This window comes from Aedes albopictus, chromosome 2 (assembly GCF_035046485.1).
Source record: "Aedes albopictus strain Foshan chromosome 2, AalbF5, whole genome shotgun sequence".
Classification (NCBI taxonomy): domain Eukaryota; kingdom Metazoa; phylum Arthropoda; class Insecta; order Diptera; family Culicidae; genus Aedes; species Aedes albopictus.
Genome location: NC_085137.1, coordinates 39,056,361 through 39,081,246, shown reverse-complemented (window position 1 = coordinate 39,081,246; position 24,886 = coordinate 39,056,361). Strand labels below are relative to the sequence as shown.

General features: G+C 39.3%; 2 protein-coding genes across 2 annotated transcripts in view; one reads left to right on the top strand and one right to left on the bottom strand.

Moving 5' to 3' along the window:
- LOC109421171 (angiotensin-converting enzyme) overlaps positions 1-24,886 on the bottom strand; it is a 484,598-nt gene that overhangs the window by 315,795 nt on the left and 143,917 nt on the right. The window lies entirely within an intron of this gene.
- LOC109421255 (uncharacterized) lies at positions 16,478-18,740 on the top strand. Its single transcript, XM_019695740.3, has 2 exons — positions 16,478-16,618; positions 17,076-18,740. The coding sequence occupies exons 1-2, from the start codon at positions 16,607-16,609 to the stop codon at positions 18,138-18,140; spliced, it is 1,077 nt and encodes a 358-aa protein (XP_019551285.2). The 5' UTR covers positions 16,478-16,606; the 3' UTR covers positions 18,141-18,740.

Sequence of the window (24,886 nt, the reverse complement as noted above, 5' to 3'; positions counted from 1 at the left end):
ACACCAGATCTCGACGTTTCATGCACTTTAAAGGCATTTGGCATCAAAAAAAAATTTTCGATTTCGAAATTTTCATGTATCCCTACCTTGGGATATTTTTCGTGTTTCAAAACAGCCAAACTTTGACCGCTTTGGGCCACCCCTTAGCGAAGTCCGATTGAGCTGAAATTTTGCAAGGGGACTTTTTTTGAGGAGACGAAACTTTTGAGCACTACCCGTTTTTGAAATTCGAAAATTCGATTTTCATTGGCACCCTAGTATGTATGTGTGTATGTGTATGTACAAAATAAACTCACGTCTCTTTTTGGCAGTAAACTTCAACCGATTTTAATGACCGATACTTTATTTGACGCGGAATCTGATCCCATTGTTTCCTATTGAACATGGTTCGGATCGGTCCAGCCGTTCCAGAGTTATTGCCATTTAGGTTTTCCAAACCGGTACCCCAGGAAGGAACCAGATATGAAAACCACGGAAATTCGATAACCGGATGAACGGTAAGCAGGAAAATAATCTCAGACCATATCTGGACCGGTAGTGATCCGAAACCGGTTCTGGGAGTCCCGCCGGAAGTGGCCAAATATAAAAGTGAACCAAGCCAATGCATATGACACATCAAATCACGGCTTAAAACTTGCATTTGCGGAGAATTCAGGACCATAATCAAAATAAAAATGGACGAAAACGACTATTTTTGTCATTTTTTACAAATTACAAGAATATATGTTCGATGAACATGTAGATTTGAGGTTAAGTAATCACCACTGAAGATTATATCTTAATAAGTTATGAAAATAACAAAAGAATTATTGATTTCATTATTCAGATAGAATACCATAAAAATAGGTCTTTGATCCGAAAGTTGTGGAAAAAACGCAACGCCGATTTGTAACATTCATGTGTCCCTTCCCAGGAGAGCTCATGAAGTGTTAACAATAACCCTCTCAGGCAAATCACTCCCAAAGAACATCAAATATGTACATTAGGGTGGCTCTAACTTGTAAGGAAAAAACCGTATGTCATAAAGTTTGATGGGTCTCCTTCTTATTTCGTTCTATATGACGCCACGAAGCTCTGGTCTAATTTTCAGCCCAATCCGTTAACATTTGGGCGGTGCTTAACTCGTTTGAAGTTTACATGGGAGTTCATATGAGAAAACATCGTTTTTTTTTGCATTTTTCTCGTGAGGGGCACTATTTGATATATCTGAAACCACGTTATCGATTCTATACAAATATAGCCTAGGATACACCGAATAACTTTGTCGAAGACCGCAACGTGATCCGACAAAAAAGTTTGAGCTGAGAATTTGACCAGAGCATCGTGGCGTCATATAGAATGCAATAAGAAGTAGGCCCATCGAACTTTTTGACATGTGGTATTTTGAGCCACGCTAATGTACATATAACCCAAACTATGTATTCTTCACTGCACCACAAAACCTAAACTCCAGAACGTTTGAAACTTCCCTGCGGTCACTTGACAGATCACACACAAGCAAAATAAAGACAAGGAATATACTCTACTTTACCGGCTTTGTTGCCGTCCTCGTTTTGCTCATATTACATCTGTCAAGTGACCTGAGAACTGTTAAAGCAATCGTTGTCGCCAATTTGTGATACAGTTGGGATGCAAACCTTAATCAAAATGTTTCATTTTTCTAGTAGACACAATGCATTTCACTGGAATATGACTAAGTTGAGCTGCGTCAATTTATTGCTCGATTGGAAAATTTTCTGAAAGAACCACTGCAGGAATTTCCAAAATAATCCATGTAACAATTTTGAAAAGAATTCAATGGATAAATATATTTCAAGTGAAACTTGAAGAGCAATTGCTATAGAAATCCATAGTTGCATTTATTTCTCAATGACTAGGTGGAGGACGTTAAGGAATGCCAAAAATAATTTTTGAAAAAAACCGCTGGAGGAAATTTCGAAAAACCTCTGGAATTATTGTTGAAAGACCCTTCAACGATGAAATATAGTCTACGGGAATCCTTGAAGAAATTTGAGGAGGAATCTGTACAGGAATTTATGAATAAATTGTAGAAAAATTTTCTAAAAGAGTCCAAAGAAAAATTTCTGAAGAAGAACTTCTGAAGGATTCCATAGATTAATATCTAGGGAAATCCGTAGATGTTTTCTCTGAAAATCTTCGGATAAATTTGTGGATGTATCTCTGAAGAATTTTTTTAAGGAAACATTGGAAGTTTTTTTTTTCATTCATTAAGATCTACACCTTATTACATGAAACTGAAATCACAATACCACGTCATACTTTACGGTTTACTGCTGCTTCTTTGAAACCTCCGGAACGTCCCACACTCGCCAACTTACTCTCAACCAGGTCAGCCCACCTTGTCCCCTGCTTGGAAAAATTGGTTAAAAAATTCAAGAAAGAATTTCTTATGCAATCTATGGAAGATTTAATGCAAGAATCCCCGATGAAGTTTAGGGAGCGAACCTCGAAATATTTTCTAGAAAGAATCCCTAGAGGATATTTTGAAGGCATGCATGGAGCAATTTTCCAAGGAATACATGAGAGATTTTCTAACGCACTTTTAGAGATTTACTAAGGCAGAATTTCTCGAGGAATCCTTGGAAGATTTGCTAAAGAAATCAAATGAATTTTTTTAGAGAAACATTTGAGATTTTTCTAAAGAATCAATGGAAGATTTTGAAGAAAATCTGAAATACGCAATACATCTGAAATAAGCAATACATGCAGTAACTTCTGATGGAATCCGTTTTGGAATGAAATACTATAATGAATGTATGAATCTGTCTAAAGGAGATCTAGGAGAATCTTATGGAGAAACATCCAAGGGAATTTCCAGAGGAGTCCATGGAGAAGTTTCTTAGGAAATCTCTAGAAAACTATCTCGAAGAATCACTGTATGAACTTTTCGTGGAATCCCTCGAAGATTTTCTAAAGAAATCCTTTTAATAATTTTTGTAGGTGTTCTAGGAGGATTTTCAGATGGAATGCCTGGAAGACTTTCTGAAAAAAACCCTTGGGGGTTATTAAAAATAAAATCTTTTGGGGGATTTTCTAACGGAATTCCAAAAAAAAATTGTAAAGGAATCCATGGAGCAATTACTGATTAAATCTATTAATGGTTTTTCAAAGGAATCCTTGTAGAAATTTCTGCAGATATTTCAAAACGAAAATCCGGAGATATTTTTGAAGATTGTCATGGTTTAATCTCTGAAGCAATCCATGAAAAATGTTTCAAAATACCCTATTGAAAATATGCACAGGAATCTCTAGATGAATTTCTCAAAGAATCCTTGGAGAATTTTCTAAAATTTTGAAGTATTTTTTTATGGAAGACTAGCCGTCCTGGCAAACTTTGTATTGCCATTGTTGTGGTGGTTTGACAGCTTTTGAGCTCATTTTAGCACCGCGCTCTACATTGCTTTCATAGCGACCGTGTTCAATTTCTGGTAATATGCCTTATGGGATTTCTGAATGAATACTTTCAAAATTTTCGGAAATAATCCATGGAAGAAATTCATGAAAGATTTTCTAAAAGAATCCTTGGTTTTTTTTTGGAGAAATCCTTAGACTAAATTCTGAAAAAAATCTTAAAAATCTTCCTGGAGACTGCTATAGAGGAATTTCTGAAGTAATTCCTGGAAAAACTTCCGAGCAAATCTCTGGTTGACATTTTGAAGGAACCGCTGCTAGAATTTCTGGAGGATTTTTTATGGGATCTTTGGAGGATTTTCTAAAAAAAAAATCCAGGAAGGAATTTGTGTAGGAATCTCTTGAGAAATTTTCGAAAGAAACAACACCGTGCTCAAAAAGTTCTCGCACAAATCATAAGTTAAGAAAATATAAATCATATGTTCAAAAATAATGCATTGATTATGACCACATAATACTGAACAAATACTGGATACCGTTTCCTAAGCGTGCCGGTAACCGCTGCCTAACGGTAGAAGCTACCAATCTCTCGATCTAAGACTAACAGTGAAATTTTCCAATTGCCAAGCATAATGAGTGTTGACATGCGTGTACCGGGCCGCATTAAGTTTCCACATGTGCTTTAATTGCATATGAACATTGGCCTATCAATCATCAACGGCTTTTCGATCTTGGGCCGTCGTCGACGTCGCCGCACCACACCGTCTTTGTTGCTGAACGTTTTTGTGGTGGCATTGCTCAATTGGTTGTGCATTTTACTTCACCTTCGGAAGGGATTCTTCATGCTTTTATTCGCTGGTCGATGGCTTTTGCGCTCAAATACGCATGAAGTGCTCCTTCAGACCTACCAATAGTATGGTCCTATTGAATTCACTATTGACAGAAGAAGTGCGTGACTCAAGTGGAAGCCGGGAGGCTGCTTAGTATGCGCCGCAGCACATCGTCATTGCCATCGTCATCGTGTCGTCGTCGTCGCCGTCGTCGTTTACCGGTTGTGGAACTCCCCCCAAAGACTCAGACTAGGCGAAATTGGACTGTATTTGGCAATCGAAATTCCGCACAACTCGACTACACCTCACGTACGAACGAACGGACGGACGGATCTGTTTACGATCCACCTAGCTCACATTGCCGAACGGACGGACTTGCAGGTACGCAAATGCGGAGCACAACCGTGAGGAGATCGTTCCTATCTGATGCACATTATACGGTGAGAAACGATCAGATCTTGAAGGTTTGTGACACTTCTTGTGAGCGCGAGTTGTCGTCATCGTCGACGGCACGGCGACGGCGGCGCAGCGTTGGACCATATTTAAGCGCGCGCGGGTGTTTCATGACTTTTGCTGGAATGGAGGTCGTCAACAAACGAAGGCGCCGTAAAACGATCGGCCTGGAGGTGTTTTAGGTAGAATGTAATTTTGCAAGGAATCATGTATCATAAATCATAATATGATGAAGTGAATATGCAAAAATGACGAAATTGATGACGGGGAAATTATTTGGCTCAGTGATCGGTATAGATATATTAGACTAATAACAAATTAGGAAACAAGGGATTTCATATTTTTGACAAAGGTTCACTAAATCCGACAATCATGAAAGCCATGGAAGCCCCACATCAATATAGAGCATTTTCAGCTTAACGCACGAATCGCATAGATGCGACCCTTTTCAATTCACATAAAATTTATGAGCTTGTATTCGAAAATGTTATTGATATTATTTATTATGCGATTTTCTTCACCTACCTTTTGAACAAGGCGTATAAGAAATACCTAATTTTCTTCTTAAAAAAAATATTGAATTTAATAATGGCTTCGAAGCTGTATGAGGATATTTGAAGGGCTTTTAGAAAAATAAATACACTGAGAGTCATATTCAACGCGGATCTATGTTAGATGTCATATAATTTCAATTCGCCGAAATCCTTACCTTTTGATTTTTTCTATTGTTTTTCAGTAGAAAGCTTTCAGCCTCAGATTTTGCCACATAGCCAATTTGACCATGGGCTACGTGGCAAATTCTAACTTCTAACTATTTTTTTCTCGAGTTTTTTTATTTTTCATCAATTATAAAATGGGCAAAAGGAAACAATTTTTGGGATTTTTTATGTCAGAATAGGTTTTATGAAAAACAATGCATATTTCTGGAGCTCGATTTGAATAGGTCGTATGTGCTTTTGTCGATATAAAATTCGATCAGTTTATTTTAGTCATTGTAGCAACATGGAAGATATTTTGTAAACTTTCAATGATGGAACAGAAAGCCTGTGTTGTGAGGATTCTTCTGTATGTATCAACTTTGTTAAATTTCAACGGTTTTCGCTATAATAAGCGAATCCAACTGATCGAATTTTTAATCGACAAAAGCACATACGACCTATTCAAATCGAGCTCCAGATTTTTCCTTCATTCATCCATTACTGAGGTTACAGCAAATTAATAAATTCAAGAAAATTGAGAAAAAAATTTGACCTATTTAATTGTAACCCATCAAACCGTTTTCGATGTAAAATTTTTTGAAAAAGAAAATTAGGATTTTCCATAGGTTTTTTTTTTTTCAAAGTTAGGTGAGGCAAAATGGTTATGTGTTTTTTTTCTGTATTAACAAGATGTTTAGCCCTAGGCCTCGAGACCCACGCTCACTTCGCTTCCGAAGGAAGAACTCACATTTTGTGAGTTTGTCGGGAGTGGGAATTGATCCCAGGTCGTCGGCGTGATATTCACGTGTTCTAACCATCCAACCAGGTCCGCTCCACCGGTTATGTGTTGATCAAATAGCGAATGATTCACGAACTCCAGCACAAGAGCAAATTCTTGTTCAAATGGAAGCATATCGAGTCAAAAATGAAAAAAAAAAGTTCTTGTTTTGGACTGGAAATGTTCTATTAATAAAGTTTTGATTTTTTGCGGCTTATTTACTCAATTTCGATCTAATGCTTTTGAAAATGCAATAATACGATCAGATTATTACGTAATTGTATCGCAAATCTCTATATTTAGCAGAACCATAATAGGTGTAATGCATATCATGAAATACATCTTGCTGTAGGGAAAATTAATGTTTCAAATTGATTAAATTTGCTATCCGGCATTTTTATTTACTAAGGGAAAAAGTCGAAAAAACACTGCGTGAAAATTTTCCTGTCCTTATATTGAACGGCATTTATCATAAACGGCAGCCAAATAAGAAAACTAATAATGAAAAATAAATTTCCAATTCTGAAATTACAAACAAATAAATAGGGGTGGAAGTAACATTGAGGAAAAATAATCTCTCAAATTAATCCTCTAACACCCAACCACGCAATAAGACGTGGTACAGTTCAAGCATTTTTGTATTATTTCTGTTCTGAGCAAGCAAACTTTTTTAACTTTTTGATGATTTTTAGGACAGTTCTGTATATCTCGAAAATGTTTTTGGGGTCTTTTAAAACGTTTTTATATATTTTTTTAAATCGTAGCAAAACTTGTTTGCTGTAGGTCATTGTTTCTTTTGTGTTTATTCGCAACAATTAATATAACGCAACATTTTTTTCCAATCATTCCATTATTGAAAAAAAAATTCCGATAGTTGAATACACTGAAAATTGATGGGCCCAGATGCAAAGGGGTGTAAGTGATCTTTTTGTCGATTGTGAGCTGAGCACATTAGATTTCATGCTTTCCAGAACTTTTTTAAGATTATTTTCACGATGATTAGAAAAATTACAAAAAAATCGGAGAAAATTGAATCAATTTTGGAGCTCTATACATTTAGTATGGGATAAAAATTGGTGAACATTTTTAAACCTCATTTACTCGAAAGTGATTTTATGTCACTTACACCCCTTTACTTCTAACCCCCTCAAATGTTCTCTTAACCCTAAAAGGGATACCTTCATGGCCTCGGTTTCGTCACCTCGCTGAGTGTGTTCCATCAAAGACGAGCTCTGAAAGGCGTCTGGGTCCAATGGACCCCAGGTATCCCTTTTAGGGTTAAAATAGCACGGAGAATACAATTTTCCATGGAAAAAATATATAAAAATATTTCAATAAAACTTCAAAATGTTTTCATCTTTAAAAATCTGTACCTCAAAAAGCTTCCCGGGAAGAATATAAAAAATTTAGAGAAGATCAAAAATAAAAATAAGAAAAATCAAAAACCAAAATCCACAGATTCGCAAATTAAAATAAATCTAACTTCCAAAATATGTTAAAATCGTCTTTACATGACGAAAAATGATATTTAGATCCAAATCTAAAGTTTGGGTATCACAGAGTTAATCAAAATATGCATGAATGAATCAACATTTTCCATAATAAAAACCCGGATTAATCCACCTAGTGGTGATAGTGCCTTTCTCGTCGAATATGTACTCATGATCTTTCCGTCGACGTAAGCATCCTGAATCCTGTGAATAATTTATTTATAAAAGCAAGAATCCAAGCCATCATCGAGTTACTGATGGCACATATTTCCGGTGTTATGTTCAATGTATAGGCAGAGCTGAAAAATATCAGACCTCTTATTTGACTGCGTGACCACCTTTACTATAACTGGAACATCATCAATACCAAGACGATAATAACAAGCTTTAATATAAATTATTTCACAACCAAAAATCACTTTACAGTCTTCGATAAACTTTTTCCTACACACTTCAGGCTATATTTTATTATCATTGGTTACTAGATTCAAAAAATTTTACCAAAAAATGAAAGCAAGAGAAATTTTTCGTATTGAATCCAATTCAAATTAGAACCATATCACAGAGCGCGAGGAGCAATCAGTCGGATCAAAATTTTGCGCAGCAATTTTAGACGCAAAAGGGAATTAAAAACTTTGCTCAAGGATGATGCGATTAAATTTCAATTTTCTCATGGAACCCCATTCTACTGTATATTTACACCTCAGGAATATGAGAAGATGTGATTAGATGAGCCTGCATCAGTTTTGTCAAGATTTTTATTTTCACTGTTTTTACTTTTACCACTTCCTGTGAGATACCCGGAACCGGTTCCAAGACTGTACCTATTGTCTCAAATATGGTCTGAGACTAGTCTCTTGCTAACTGTTCAACAGGTTTTCTGAAAAGCCGAAAATTGATGTGCATGCATGGATTTGATTCATTTTACATATTGGTCATTCTGGCGGGACATACATAACGGGTTCTACCCGTAGTCTCTAATGTGATCTGAGACTATTTTTTGTAAACCGTTCATCAGGTTATCGAAAAAGCCGTGGTTTGATATGTCGCATGCGTGGGTTTGGCTCTTATATGCATTTTACCACTTCCAGCAAGACACCTGGAACCGGTTCCGGAATGCTACTGGTTGTCTCAAATATGCTTTGAAACCATTTTCTTGCTAACCGTTCATCAGGTTATCGAAAAAGCCGCTATTTGATGTGTCGCATGCATGGGTTTGGTCAAGGGTTTGGTTCATTTTTATATTGGGCCACTTCCGGCGGGACATCCGGAGCCGGTTCCGGAACACAACAGGTAGTCTCTGCTAATCACAGCAGGCTATTTTCCTGCTAACCGTTCTTCAGGTTATCGGAAAAGCTGCAATTTAATGTGTCGTATGCATGGGTTTGTTTCCTATCTAAATTTGACTGGTTTTCCTAAATATAATCTGATTCCATTTTATTGCTAACGCGTTCATCAGGTTATCTATAGAGACGCGGTATGATGTGTCGCATGCATGGGTTTGGTTCAATTTTATATTTGGCCACTTCCGGCGGGGCACCCAGAACCGGTTCCGGAACACTACCAGTAGTCTCTGCTGGGTCAAAGGCTATTTTCCTGCTCACTGTTTATCAGGTTATCGAAAAAGCCACTATTTGATGTGTCGCATGCATGGATTTGGCTCACTTTTATATTTGGCCACCTCCGGCGGGACATCCGGAACCGATTCCGGAATACTACTGGTTCAGATATGGACTGAGAGTATTTTCCTGCTTACCGTTCGTCAGGTTATCGAAAAAGCCGCGGTCTGATATGTCGCATGCATGGTTTTGTAGCATTTTCATATCTGGCCCCTCCCTGGGGTACCGATCCGGAACACCTAAATGGCCATAATTCCGGAACGGCTGAACCGATCCGAACCATTTTCAATAGGAAACAATGGGACCAGATTCCGCGTCGAATGAACCATCGGTCAAAAAAATCGGTTGAGGTTTACTGCCAAAAAGTGATGTGAGTTTATTTTGTACACACACATACTCACACACACACATACACACACACACACACACACACATACATACACACACACAGACATCACCTCAATTCGTCAAGCTGAGTTGATTGGTATATGTGACTCGACCCTCCGGGCCTTCTATCAAAAAGTCATTTTTGGAGTGAACATATAGCCTTTCCAGTACACTTAGTGTACGAGAAAGGCAAAAATAAAAATCATATTTAAAACATATGAAACATATTTGTAAACAAATGCAACATATATTACTACTTGGTTAGACCGGTACGAATATTTAATTTGTTTTATGCCACACTTCAAACAACCCAAAATAATGAAGGGGCGAAAACAAACCTGGCGTGGTGGCTTATGACCTTGCTTATGACTCAATTGAAAAAAAAAATCAAGCAACAATTTTTAAATTTTTTTTTTCATTTCTTCATTTCGCCACAACTAAAGATACTGGGATCCATGAAGCTCTTGACATTTACAATGTCATTTATAGACGCTATAGGGATATTCCAGGTCAGCCAAACTACCTTGGAGTTCAGGACTTCAGGTCTACACTCGTAACAGTATCCATATCTGTTATACTGAGAAACGCTACATAATCATCCGCAGTTACTGGACCAATCTGAAGTCTATTTTTTTTTTTATTTTAAACCTTTGGGACATTCAGGTTCGTCCAAACTGTTCTATAATGAAGTCCTGCCAAAAGTCCTGTAAATCTACAAGAATAACTTTATGTGTTTTCGCCACAAATAATAGTATTGCATAACCTGCTGGAATTCGCGAAGCTCTTGAATCTGAAATGACATTTAGAGACACTACAGGGATATTCCAGGTCAGCCAAACTACCTTGGAGTTCAGGACTTCAGGTCTACACTCGTAACAGTATCCATATCTGTTATACTGCGAAAAGCTACATAATCATCCGCAGTTACTGGAGCAATCTGAAGTCTACTTTTCTATTATAATTCTTTGGGACATTCACGGTTGTCCAAACTGTTCTATAGTGAAGCCCTTCAAATCTACAAGAAAACTTTGTGTTTTCACCATAAATAATAGCATAGCATCTGCTGAGATCCGTGAAGCTCTTGAAATCTCCAATGTCATTTAGAGGTACTATGAGAATGTTCCAGGTCAGCCAAACTATCCATGATTTCAGAACTTCAGGTCTACACTCGTAACATCAGCTATATCTGACATACTGAGTACCCGAGCAAAGGCGGATAAAAAAAGTGAAATCACTTTGATAATAAAATGTGTTATCGGAGTTTTCATTTTGTTATTTTTGCTATCAACTTTTGCAATTGATGATAACCAGATGATAACAAATTTAGTTATCGATAATTTTGGATAAATTTGTAATCAGTTCCAAACGCATATTTCAATGCTTTCCTTAAACTGAGAGATGAGCCTCGAATCAAAAAATAGATTCCGCTTTCCACCTTCAATGCGACTGTAGTACGAAAGCATTGCTTTCAGTTACTCCCACTCTCACTGAGTCCAGTTGGTATAGGGGCTATCGGTTGCGACCGGCAATCACTGTGATTGTGAATTATAAGAAACTTTTTCCAATTGCTGACGATGTCGGTATAGTAGATTTTTATTATTTTCGTCGAAAAAATAGCTCTGAATGATAACTAGTTGATAACAAAACCAGTTATCAATCAGCTGTATTCGATATTCGAGAAGTAAATTTGAGTTATCATTTTTGTTATGTTGGCTCTTAATTCAACCTAAATGATAACAAACTCAGTTATCACACGAATGATAACCAGGTAACAGAACTAGTTATCATTTTGTTATTCGCCTTTTCTCGGGTAACGTTTCATAATCAATAGCGGTGACTGGACCAACCTAAAGTCTACTATATATTATTATGAACCTTTGGGACATTGAGGGTCGTCCAAACTCCTGAAGTTTAGCTCTTGATAGTAACAGTAGTTAGTCTCACAATGAACTTTAGACTGTAATCTGTAATGATAGTTTTGAGATATTCCAGATCAATATCACTACTCCGGAGACCATAGCTTCAGGTCTACACTTGTGATAAAAGCTTTTGCCACTACTACTATCACGGCGTGTGTATGGGAAAAGTTTATAACAAAAAAATAGGCATCGTCAAACTTTTCGCTATTAAAAAATAGAGGCTTTCAGCATTCATTTGCAGGGTCCCTCAAAAAAATCCACCGAGGGATCCCGAACAACTTTTTCAGAATACTGTTTTTCCCCATACAAAATGCACGGTTCCAAATTAATCCATATTTCTACTTAACAAACATACCCAATTTTTGTATGAAAAAGTTCCCCCGATGGAATGTTTCGATGTTGGGCTTGAATGAAAGCTGGTAGCGTCAACTTTCACGTAGCGTAAAAATTAGCGATGCCCATTTTTTTGTAATAAATTTGTTCTACCAGACACACCGTGCTATATTTTTAGGATATTATGGACTCCTTACTGTTATGAAGCTTAGTTGATAAAAACAACCACTGTAACTTTCAGAAGACTTGTTGGACATGATAGATTACAAATCATAGCTTTTAATGAAAGAAGTTACCGTTACACTCGTTAACTTTAGGATTTTAACTCAAGAACAGTTTAGATGACCTAGGATATCCCGAATGATCTGATACTGTCTATTGAATTTTCAGAAGGCTTACTGCTGGACATGATAGATTACAAATCGTAGCTTTGCATTATGAAAAAAAAAGCATGGAAAAAGGTTACCGTTACACCCGTAGACTTATGGATCTAAACTCAAGAACAGTTTGGATGATCTAGGATATCCCGAAAGATCTGATACTGTCTATTGAATTTTTAGAAGACTTACTAAACATGATAGATAACAAATCGTAGCTTTGCATAATGGAAGAAGTTACCGTTACACCCGTAGACTTATGGACATTGGCGTAGCTAGCTTTTTCTTTTTTCTCACTCATTCTCCTTGATAAACGTGAGATAGAGCGGGATGAAAGAGGGGGCTTGTGCCTGATTTAAACTCAAGAACAGTTTGGATGACCTAGGATATCCCGACTGATCTGATATTGTCCATATACCTTTCAGAAGACTTGCTGGACATGATAGATTACAAATCGCTGCTTTGTATGTTACCGTTACAGCCATAGACTTAAGGATCTAAACTCAAGAATAGTTTGGATGACCTAGGATGTCCAGAAAAAATATTCCGCATAATATTTTACCGTATTTATACTATAGAATACCAAATCTACAGAAACACGAAGAAAAAACTCCAGAAGAACGCTTGGAAAAATTCCGGCTTCAAAGGGTTAAAGAAAAACAATATTATCAAACAAGATTTTCATGTTAGCGTGTTTTTTTTTTTTTTTGCAAACTCGTACAATATACCGTGTCTAATAAGATCTCATACAAAATCAAATTGAATTCATTTCACATCTGTAATTAGGATTTTCAAAGTAAATTTATTTATTGTAAGGCCATCTAACACTGATCAAATACAGCATATGTTTTGGAATTAATTGTCATTCATCCTTCTCTGCTGATCGCTGATCGCATATGTGTCACAAGACCACTTCAGCTGGCATGCACGCTATTTCATTGGTATTTCGTCACATTTCAACAAGTAACGATTTTAAGCTGAAACAAAATAGGTTCCTGTTCTCACTATTGCCACCACCAGGACTAGAAGAGAAAAAATAACAGATTCTGTATTGGTGAAGTACGAAGCCGTTTTATGATGTACAAAATAAAACGTAAATTAAACAAAAATGTTCATTTACCTGTTTTAATGATTTGATGTGTTAGATAAGCATGACCGCATGGCATCCTTTTGATTTACGCTTCTCTTTTATACTTGAATCTATATTATGGTGAATTATGCCCAAAATTTACGTTTTATGACGTTTATCTTAAATATAACGGTCATTTTCGAGGAAATCAGCCCAAGTTGAGCTTTCTTGCAATTGTCTTAAAATAGCATCACTAAAACTGTATTGTTTTAGCCTGGATATACCATTTTATACAACATTTGGGATGAAACTCAAAATTTATGTTATGGACTCTATTTAGCTACCGTAGAATAAAACACTTTTCGAACATTTTTTTTGCGTGCCGGAGCAAACGGATTCCAGAAAACGGAAGTATACTGCTAGGCTTATGAACACATAGAAAATAATGTTACATAAAATAAAATAATGTTGTCTTATAAAAATTATAAGATTTTTTGAAATATTTTTGAGAAAAAATCATCTAAATTGCCATTTGAGAAAAATGAAAGTCATTCAATTTCCATATGAAACTAACACATAAAAATTAACTTTTGAGTAAAAAAGTTTTAGAGCTTTGTTCTTTCATTTTTGAGTAAGACGCGATGTCATATAAAATTAAAATTCGATATTTTGTTTGTGCTAATAAAACCTAAAATTGGGTGTTTTTTCTTTATTTTTTATACATACATTTGCTCGTAATAATATTAAATATTGCTTTAGATGTTCGGTATATAAATTTATCTAATTATATGTAAAAATCCGCCGATAGACGATACAAATTGATGACATGATAATTTTGTTGTAAGTCAGACTTTTTTTTCATAAAAGTGCCCAACTTGCGATATTTAGCGAAATTTTGGGCAATTATATTGCCTTTCTCCAGAAAAAAAAATCCTTCATTGAAAAAATGATCATATTTGCAAATTGGTATTAATGAATACTTTATTTTTCAGCGCGTATGAGTCAATTTTTCATGTTTTTATTCTTTCACATAAAAATTCAGACAATTTACTAGAAGTCTCCCATACATTATTTATTCTTGCCATTTTTTGGAAACAGTGATGAAAAAAACGTTAAAAAAATGTTTGCCATTTTCAAATGTTAGCGATATATTTTGGAAAAAAAAAACAAAGTATGCAAAGTTGCTCTATAATACAAAGTCTTTATACCAATAAAGTTACATTTAATTCTGAGAGGGTGCTGCCAACCACTGGAAAAGTTGGCATGTAATTGTTTTATAAAAATTCTAAAATTCATAAGAGTCGATTTATAAAATGACAAAAGAAAAAAAGAAAAAAGATGTAAAAAAATAAATAAATAAAACAAAAATATATGAAAACGACAGATTACAAATGCAGCATGAAATAAACAGTGATCATTAAGGTGAAACATTAAGAAACCCTATTGCAATTTTGCATATAAACTTTAGAGGCAGGCTTTAGAAGGCACTTGTTAATCCTGGCTTTGCTTACTTGCAAAAAAGGCAGCTTTTTCAAATCGAATGCTTTTTTTCATATTTTCAAGAGTGGTGCTCTTGAAAACGTAAGTAGGCGTCCAAATCGACCATCGTTGCAGCCATATTTGTGCTGTCTGATTTTTCTCCTTAAGACGAAACATTTCCTCACTTTTTGGTTTTGAATTTTTCATTAAATATTCAATATTTGTTTCGTTTTTACAAAAACCGTTTTCTAACAAAATTAAAAAATAATGATTTTAGAAAAAAAAAACATTTTCTAAGAAAAAAACTTCAGAAGATATCTTGATCCTTTCTCTAATTGTGTATGGAAACCGATTTTGAAAATATTGCTTCGCTATCTAATGAAAATATTTAAAAAATGAAACAAAAAATGAGGAAATACATCCAGTTTTATCACAATCAGGTATTTTTTATGCGGCAGCGTAAATTAAAACTCCATACATTTTTTTTCATCGTCTTATTTTTTTAAGCGGTAGGTATCCCCCGCGTCAAGAACCTGACTATACGTCCTTTGTTGTTTTCGTTGTACGTCATTTGGTTTTGTTGTTCGCCCTTGTCTGTCATCGTTCCCCTTCCGTTTGCTCTCTTTTTGTCGTTGTCTACCGATAAAATACTTTCTTTTTGGGTTCGTTACAGATCAGGACAATTTGTCCCATCAATGTGTATAGTATACGTTGGTAAACAATTTAGTTTAAGACCCCCTAATTTCTCCTTTTCAATTTTTAATATATGTTATCTCTAACCTCGAAACAGCCGCGAGTACTTCGGATCCCATATCTAACATAGTGATAAGGCAGTAAAAATTTGAAAAAAATCAACTACGTAAAAACAAAAACGTATCTGCTATTCCCATGTGAGCCTTCCAAATGAACGAATAGGTGAAAAACAAACAAATTACAGTGGTATTTACGGAAACATTGATGCAAACCGTCTTCAAACAATTTTACACAAAAAAAAGCTTGTATTGAAAAGTGTTCATGATTTGGTGTATGTGGTATCCAAAACAGTTTTTTCTCGAAATTCCGTCTGCTTTAGAAGTTTATAATTGTTCAGAAAATGTGAATATGTATTACCAAAATAAAAAAAAAAAAAAAACAATAAAAACACAGGAAACATTCTTGAACCGGTTCCCCAGCAAACCGTCTAATCACCCTACAAAGTAGTGCACATTGACCCCAAGCAAGTGGCCGTACACTAAACCAAAACATTACCGACTAGCCCAATTACAGCTCTGTTTGTTTGCAATCGATCCAAAGCGAGTTTCTTTTGCCTAGAGCAGCTCGGCCCCCTTCACGTACGTACGCAACACACGACCTCCCGAGCGTACCATCAATGGGTCACTGAAAAAGTAAGCCAAACCGTGTTCTGGTGCCCCCAAGCCGGTTCCACACTCTCGCTCTCACTTGAGGAACGCCGCGCGCACGTGCTTCTCACACGATGATCAAGGGAAAACTCACAACCCCCTTCTCGGAGAGAACCCACCAGGCGCTTTTCCAACCCTATCTCCCACGAGAGGCGACTCACGCTCACTCTCCGAGGAGTTGATCGCTCTCGTTCTCGCCGGTCCGTGGAAAAAGTGTCCCAATCTCACCCCTTTCGATTCGGTTCGCGCGCGCGCGCCAAAAGCCTTCAGAGACTCAGATCGATACGGGGGAAAATATCTTTCTGTATAAAAGACCCTGGCGTGCTACCGATCAGTATCCAGTACCTTTTCGGACTCTGGTCTTCCCAGTTCACCAACCAACAAACTAGTAGGAGCATCACAATGAAAACTTTGGTACGTGCTTTGGGTGGATTCTGAGTGTTCTGCTGTTCGGCAGCTGGGGTTGCTCGAGAATATGTTCTCGGTGAAGTGTTAGAAGTGTTGGAAGTGTTATGGACTTTGGTGGCAAAATGGACTGTGTGGATATTGCTGAGTGGATTAACGAGAAGTGATGATGATGCAAGATTGTGCCAAGAGCTGAACTAGTTTCAGTCGATCTGGTCGAGAAGGAAAGCATTTGCATTTCAATCCAGTGGAACTTGTTTGGCAACGTGTAATGCTAATTAGCAGTTGAACTTTCGCTTTTGTTGTGAAACAAGAAGAATTAGTCTGGGTGTTTGTGATCGAGTGAAAAGAATTTCCAAGGACTTACTGGCGGGTGTTCGACTTCCGAGATAATTTAGTGATTGTTTTTTGATAGTGGTTCATGAATTTTAATGAGTTCTTTGTTTTCGGGCGGGTTTCGTTTCAGGTGTTGTTAGGGTTAGCCACGCTGTTGGTTTTAAGTTCTGCGGCCGAGGACAAGAAGGCCGAAGAAGTGAAACCAGTCGAGCAGGCTGAAAAGAAACAGGAAAAACGTGGCCTCTTCGACCATGATTTTGGTGGACATGACTTTGGTGGACATGACTTTGGTGGACACGAATTCGAGCACCACGACCATCATCACCACATTGATCTGCAACCACATCACGAGAAGACTCTGACCGTCGTCAAGAAGGTCCCAGTCCCATACCCAGTGGAGAAGCACATTCCAGTTCCAGTGGAGAAGCACATCCCAGTGCCCGTGAAGGTCGGAGTGCCCAAGCCTTATCCAGTGTACAAGACTGTCCACTACCCAGTCAAGGAGATCGTCAAGGTCCCATACCACGTGCCAGCTCCCTACCCCGTTGAGAAGAAGGTCCCATACCCAGTCCATGTTCCAGTTGACCGACCAGTCCCAGTCAAAGTCTACGTGCCAGCTCCATACCCAGTAGAGAAGAAGGTCCATGTTCCAGTTAAGGTCCACGTCCCAGCCCCATACCCAGTTGAGAAGAAGGTCCTGGTCCCGGTCAAGGTCCCAGTCCATGTTGAAAAGCCATACCCAGTTGAGAAGGTCGTGCACTACCCAGTCCATGTCCCATATGATCGCCCAGTCCCAGTTCATGTGTCCAAGCCTGTCCCAGTCCCAGTTGAGAAACCAGTCCCATACCCAGTCATCAAGAAGGTCCCATATCCAGTCCATGTCCCAGTCGACCGCCCAGTCCCAGTGCATGTTGAAAAGCCAGTGCCAGTGCCAGTCAAGGTCCCAGTCCCACAACCCTACCCAGTTGTCAAACACATCCCATACCCAGTAGAGAAGCACGTCCCATACCCAGTCAAAGTCCCGGTTGAACGCCCAGTCCCATACACTGTCGAGAAGCACGTCCCTTACACTGTCGAGAAACCAGTCCCATACCCAGTCAAGATACCAGTCCATGTTCCAGTCCATCATGAGGAACATCATCACGAAGAATACCACCACTTCGATGATCACCACGATTTCCACCATGAACACTAAAAAAGAAACGAACATTGTGATAAAACCCCCATTTACTTAATCGAAAATAGTTACCTCCCAGTTCCTTACTTACTAACCCCATTCCCATCCAAGCGAAAAAAAAAACAAAACCCCCAAAGAAACTAACCCTCATTCGTATTCGAGACCGTAAGAATGATGTGAATTTCAATGAACCCAAACAAATGCGTTCAAACGTTCGTGATATTTACTAAGTTACCATTATAAGCGCCTGTGCCAGCAACTTGCTTTTCCAGAGTTGCCCCCGGGCCGAAATACTCACCGACAAAAATCCATCAACTAATTCAAGATTGAGATTTACACCAACCTACGACCGGAAAGTAATGATCGCAAACGGTGAGTGGCTTTTCCCCATCAACCGACGAGGAAAGAGCTAGCTCGTTTCACATTAATTTTCCACCCGACAAAACCCAAAAAAGTACGCCAAGCGCACGGCAAGCATTGTTATTTGTTTCTCAATTATTGTTTTACACGATTGATACGCACGCCAGCGCGCCCATCAATCGAGCGAAGAGAGTGGATTATAAAAGAAAAAACAATCTCAAAAGACTTATTAAAAAAATGAACCAAAAAATCATAAAACCTAATCGTTTTCATTTTCTATCAAAAAGCCACCAACAAAATTTTGAAGAAACTTCCCCAACCAACTGCGCCTCATCCGCCTGCCTGTCATTAAAAATGCAGCCGCAATCGACTGTAACGTCTTCCCTCGTCCACACTAATAACAAACATCGAAAAAACCACGCCGAACAGCAGTAGTGTCGGATCATCAACAGCCCCAGACACATTTCATAGTTCCACTTGAGTAACCATCCGCACTTTGTCTCACCTCTGCTGCGCGCGCCACCACAAATTCAACGATTCACTTTCAATTAAAAAAAAAATGGTACTAATATCAACGAACGACCTCACCACCAGAAGTGTTGCGCAAGCATCGTAACATCGTCGATTTCGATTGGCACCTCTGTTTGCGAATTTCCTAAATCGATCGAATCGAACCGCGTTGTGGTGCGCTGCCGCGCGGTGCGCGGTGGACATCACATTTCATACACGCATATCGCACCCTTTTTGCACGACACACATTACATTCCTCATCGACCAGGAATCATAATCAACATGCATAAATTATCGGTGAGGTGCATGGCAGCGTTTTTGCGTTGCCGCTGCACTACTGAGTACTGAATGAACCAAGGAATTAAGGTGATCGAGTGTTCGACTGTGAGGCACAGCCAGCTACGGCTACCACTAGATTGGCATCGGTAATCAATCCGATCTGCGATTGATCGATTGAACGGCTTTCAATTTACCAGAGGAAATGTGTTCATAATTTAAAAGCATAGCCGGTGGTGTGCCTAGCCGGTACTGAATACCGCACCGACACCGGTTCACAGCATAGGAAATTGAGAAATTTATTTGCCTAATTAAATGGTTGTTTTTCTAGAATGCAAGGCAAGCGGCAGGGTTGAACTTTGAATCAAAATTGCTATAACTTTGGGATTCCAACTAGAGTCCTCGTGGGATCACTCAAAGGAATCTTCTAGGGACTCGTCAAGAGGTACGTGAGATTCCTCCCTGGGTTCATTCTAGAATTCCTCCCAAATATTCCCAGGATTGCTATGCGATTTTGTCCCAAAATATTTCGAGAGTTTCTTCGCAGGAATCCTGTAAAATTCCAAAGCTCTATTTTGGGTTATTCGCAGGATTGTTCCTTGGTTTCTTTGCGAAATCTCTGTAGTGTTTTCTTTCGAAGTTTCTCTTGAATTTTCTGCTGCTTTTTTTTTTTTTGAAGCAGCAACAGATATTCTTCAAGAGTTTTCCAGAATTCCTTCCGCGAATCAAGAATTTCTAACTAAACATGACAATAGATTCCTCCAGAGTTTACTACAAGTCTTTATGGTAGATTTTTTCGGGTTTTTTTTTGCGAGATTCTTCTCAGATTTATTCCTTGGATATTTCCGGCGTTTTCTTCAGGGCAATGGTTTGTGGGGAATTCCATTCTTTTTCAAATACTTCTTCCAGAATTGAACCAAAGACTTCTCGTGGGATTCAATTCCATAGTTCATTGGCAGAAGTTCTTCAGAGATGAATTCTGCTTCATAGCGCTGGGGATAAGCTAGAAATCCAATCTGCAACTTGCCAAGGAATAAGTACGTTTGACAATTCACGCTTAAGCCATAATCAGAGGAGAGAATTATCAGTTGAAAAAGGCGCAAAAATATAAAAAAGCACGGAGTTTATCTTTTGTCTCCACTTGTAAATCTAACGCTTCCATGAATACCTCCAAGGGTTCATCCTAAAAATCTTCCACCAATTCTTTCAAAGGATCCAAGAACTTCTTCAAAAATATTTCCTCTATAAGTTTATCGAAGGACTCCTAAGAATTATGACCAAGGACTTTTCTAATTATTTCTGCAAGACCCTTAACCGTTATGTGGCCGATAGGGTACCCGGGTACCCAGCACCCATTTGAAAAGCACGGTGTAGAGAAAAGCAAAAGTTTGTCGGACACATAGCGGTTTAAAAAATTGCAGTGGAACCCTTGCTTGGAAGCAGTTTATAGAAATATCTTCAAAAGAAATGTCAGAGATATCCGTGTTAGAATTCTAGAAAATTCTTGTTTTTGATTTCTGAAAAAAAAAAAAAATAAAAAAAATCGTAGGGAAATTTTTGAAAGAATTCCTAGTGAAAAACTCTTTCCTTTAGAAATCCTTGCAAAAAGTTCTGAAAAAAAGCCTATTTAGAATAAAATTAAGGCGAATTTCCACAGAGTTCATTGGAAGAATTACTGGAAGCATTGCTGCAAGAAGTCATAAAAAAATTTTCCAAATTAAATTCCACACAGTTTCTTTTTAGAAGTTCTGAAAGGTTTCTTGAAGTAATTCCTGGAGGATTTTTATTTTGATTAATCATTGGAATGATTCCTGAGGAAATATAAGGAAAACTTCCTGGAGCAGGTTCTTCCAATTATCCTTCGGAGAGTTCGTGGAAAAACTCCTTCGAGAGTCATAAGGACACGTTTTAGCTCGTTTCTAAAAATTTAGTCGAACGTTTTCGAATCGGTTCATTTGAAGAAACTAGTGTAATGAATATTATTTATATTGAAAGAGAACGTTGTGGTTGTGAAAATAGTGCAGTGAACTGAGAGAATTACTGGTTTGATGATCTTTCTCGAGACCGTTGGAGAGCCGATCTGGATTTCGGAGCTTGAATTAGCGAAGCCACCCGAAATTGGGAAATATTTCCCATTGGTAAAGTCACAATCAAGCGCATAATGTTGCTGGGGATTCGGTAAGATACTTTCAACTATTATTATACTTGTGCTGCATTCTGGCTTAACTCGTTTGAGTTTACAACGGCTAAATTTTTTCCTCATTGTTGAAATGTTGGTTATGATGAGTACATGCCCATTCCGGAAGAACTTCATTGTTTTTCATAGGGTAACATACTTAGTATTACTTGCTTTCTAGCTTTGGGATGTATAGTACAGGAGAGGCGAATTAATTTATAAAATTTAGAACCTCTTAAATAAAATAATAATAATAATAATAATAATAATAATAATAATAATAATAATAATAATAATAATAATAACAATAATAATAATAATAATAATAATAATAATAATAATAATAATAATAATAATAATAATAATAATAATAATAATAATAATAATAATAATAATAATAATAAATAATAATAATAATAATAAATAGGTGGGAGCTCAGGTAAAATAACTCCTGGGCGTCCATGAAAAACCACCATTTGAGGAGTGGGAGCTCAAGGTAAAATATCTCCTGGGCGACCATGAAAAACCACCCTCGGCGAGCAGCGGCGCTTGAGCCAAGCTATTTAGCACTGTACTTGGAGTAAATGCCAATGCAGAACCCGTAGCTTCCGGGAATGAAAGCACACCCATATGGAGACACGAGCTAGACGAAATAGAAGAATGCGATCGCCCGAGGAGGGAGCCCCTACTGGAGCTGGTCCTGGAACGGGGGACAGAGCGAGCGGCCAGCGGCTGGAAGAGGAAGTGGTGCAAGAGCGGCCTTCCAGTCAACGGGCACAGCCCGTACCACGAACGCAGAGCAGAAACGGCAGCAATAGCAATCACCAAGGCCATGCTGCACCTGCCAATGTTGCTGTGGCTGATCGACGTCAGTCACTCACGTTAGCAGGCGGCCGACGGCAGCGGATCATGTGGACGAGGGAGATGAATATGTACGTGATTCGCTGCTATTTTGTCTGCACGAGGATGGAGACGGACATGTCCGGCAGATCAGGGATGCTGGAAATGTTCAACGAGAGATTCCCTCGCTTTGCGAACCAGCTTGACTTGAACAAGCTGTACACACGACAGCGAGCAATTATGTCTCATAATATGCTCACAGCTGCAGAAGTGGAGTGCATCAAGCTGGAAGCGCAGAGGGAATTGGGAGAGGAAAGGACAAGATCGAGCGATACGTCGAGAAGGAGTTCTGATGGGCTGGATGCATCGAACGCGAGTGAGAGTCGTGATACGACTGCACCCACTGCTCCAGGACCAACAGCGGATATGCAACGACAGCAACTACGAGACGAACTAGCGCTCCACATGGCCACAGCAGTCACGCAGTTCCGTGGGACAGACCCCATGTCCCGGCACCGAATACCAAAGCTGCGGAATTCCTATCGGTTAACAAGTGCAGTAAGCATCCTAAACCAGGATATTTTGCCACAGTACTTGGAGGCCGTACTGCACCTTGAGGATCTGCAGTTTACGGTGTATTCAGCTGCGGTGGCTGTTGTCAAGACGCTGGGACTGCGGACGCGCCCGCAAGGCGACGGTGAAGGTCGCACACGCCCCAGCACACAGAAACCCGCGTGGATGCGACGTTTGGAGAACCGGATCGCCACATTGCGGACCAAGATTGGTCGATTAACACAGTACAAGCAGGGGAATCGATCAACGAGGCTAGTTCATTATGTTGCTGAAATTGTGAAGCCCGCAGAACTCCGAGATCTCACAGAAGTCAACATTACGGAGATCCTCGACACCCATGTACAGCGGTTGAGTGCTCTTGCGAAACGATTGCGGCGTTATGGAGAATGTTCGAAGCGGAAGGAACAAAACCGGATGTTCAACATTAACGAAAGAGAGTTCTACAACTGCATCCGAAACGACAAGCCTGACTATGGAGAAGGCCTTCCGGAGATTGGCGAAGTCACACAGTTCTGGGCCAATCTATGGGAGAACCCTGTCCAGCACAGCGACGATGGGATGTGGTTGGCAGAAGAAGACCGCGGTCGTAGTAACCGCTCAGGATGTACGCGAGGCTACCCGGAATACCAGAAATTGGGCTGCACCAGGACCTGATTTCGTGCACAATTTTTGGTATAAAAAGCTCACGACGATCCACGGGCGGATGGCGGAATGCTTCAACATGGTGATAGAAGACCCCACGCAGCTACCAGAGTTCATTACCAGGGGTATCACTTATCTTCTGCCGAAGGACCAAAACACAGCTGACCCAGCAAAGTACAGACCAATAACGTGTCTTTCGAGTCTGTACAAAGTGCTGTCGTCGGTGATAGCGAGGAGGATACAAACCCACTGCGATGCCAACAACGTGATGACCGAAGAACAAAAAGGGTGTCGCAAAAACACGCAAGGCTGCAAAGATCAGGTCATTATAGATGCAGTCATTGTGGGTCAAGCCACCGATAAGCAGAGGAACCTGAGCATGGCGTACATCGACTACAAGAAGGCGTACGACTCAGTGCCGCACTCGTACCTTCTTAAGGTGCTGCAGTTGTACAAGGTAGACGGGAACGTCATCAGGCTGATGCAACACGCGATGGGGATGTGGAGCACGTCCCTACAAATCACCGACGGAACAGCTGTGTTGCGGTCCAGAACTCTCAGCATCAGGAGGGGTATATTTCAAGGCGATACCTTCAGTCCGCTATGGTTCTGCCTTGCAATGAACCCCCTCAGCAGAGCACTCAACCAATGCAACTATGGCTACCAACTGAAAAGTGGGGGAAGGAGTACAAGAATAACCCACACCTTCTTTATGGACGACCTGAAGCTGTTTGCGGAATCAGTACAGAGGCTGCATCAACTGTTGCAGCTTGTGACGGTGTTCAGCAACGACATCCGGATGGAGTTTGGAATTGACAAATGTCGGTCAGTCCATCTTCGCCGGGGTCAAGTAGTGGACGCCAGCTGTTTCCGCGTCAACGAACAGGAGGAGATTCGGAATATGGTTGAAGGCGAAGTGTACAAGTACCTCGGTTTCCTGCAACTTAGAGGTATTCGCCACACAGCGATCAAGAAGGAACTGCAGGACAAGTTCTTGCATCGTGTCAACTGTGTTCTGAGGAGCTTTCTGTCAGCCGGCAACAAGGTGAAGGCGATCAACACGTTTGCTGTGCCCCTGTTGACCTACAGCTTTGGGGTGGTAAAGTGGACCAAGACTGACCTCGAGGCGTTAGAACGAGCAGTACGAGTGGCATTCACCAAGCACCGCATGCGCCATCCAAAGTCGTCCATTGAGAGAGTCACCCTGCCACGCGCAGTAGGAGGAAGAGGCGTCACCGATATCCAGACACTATGTGTCTCCCAGATCCAGCAGCTGCGGGCATATTTCGTAGAAAGCCAGAACCGTCACGAAATGTACCGCACTGTATGTGAAGCTGACCACGGTTACAGCGCCCTGCATCTGGCGCAGGAGGATTATCAGCTGAAC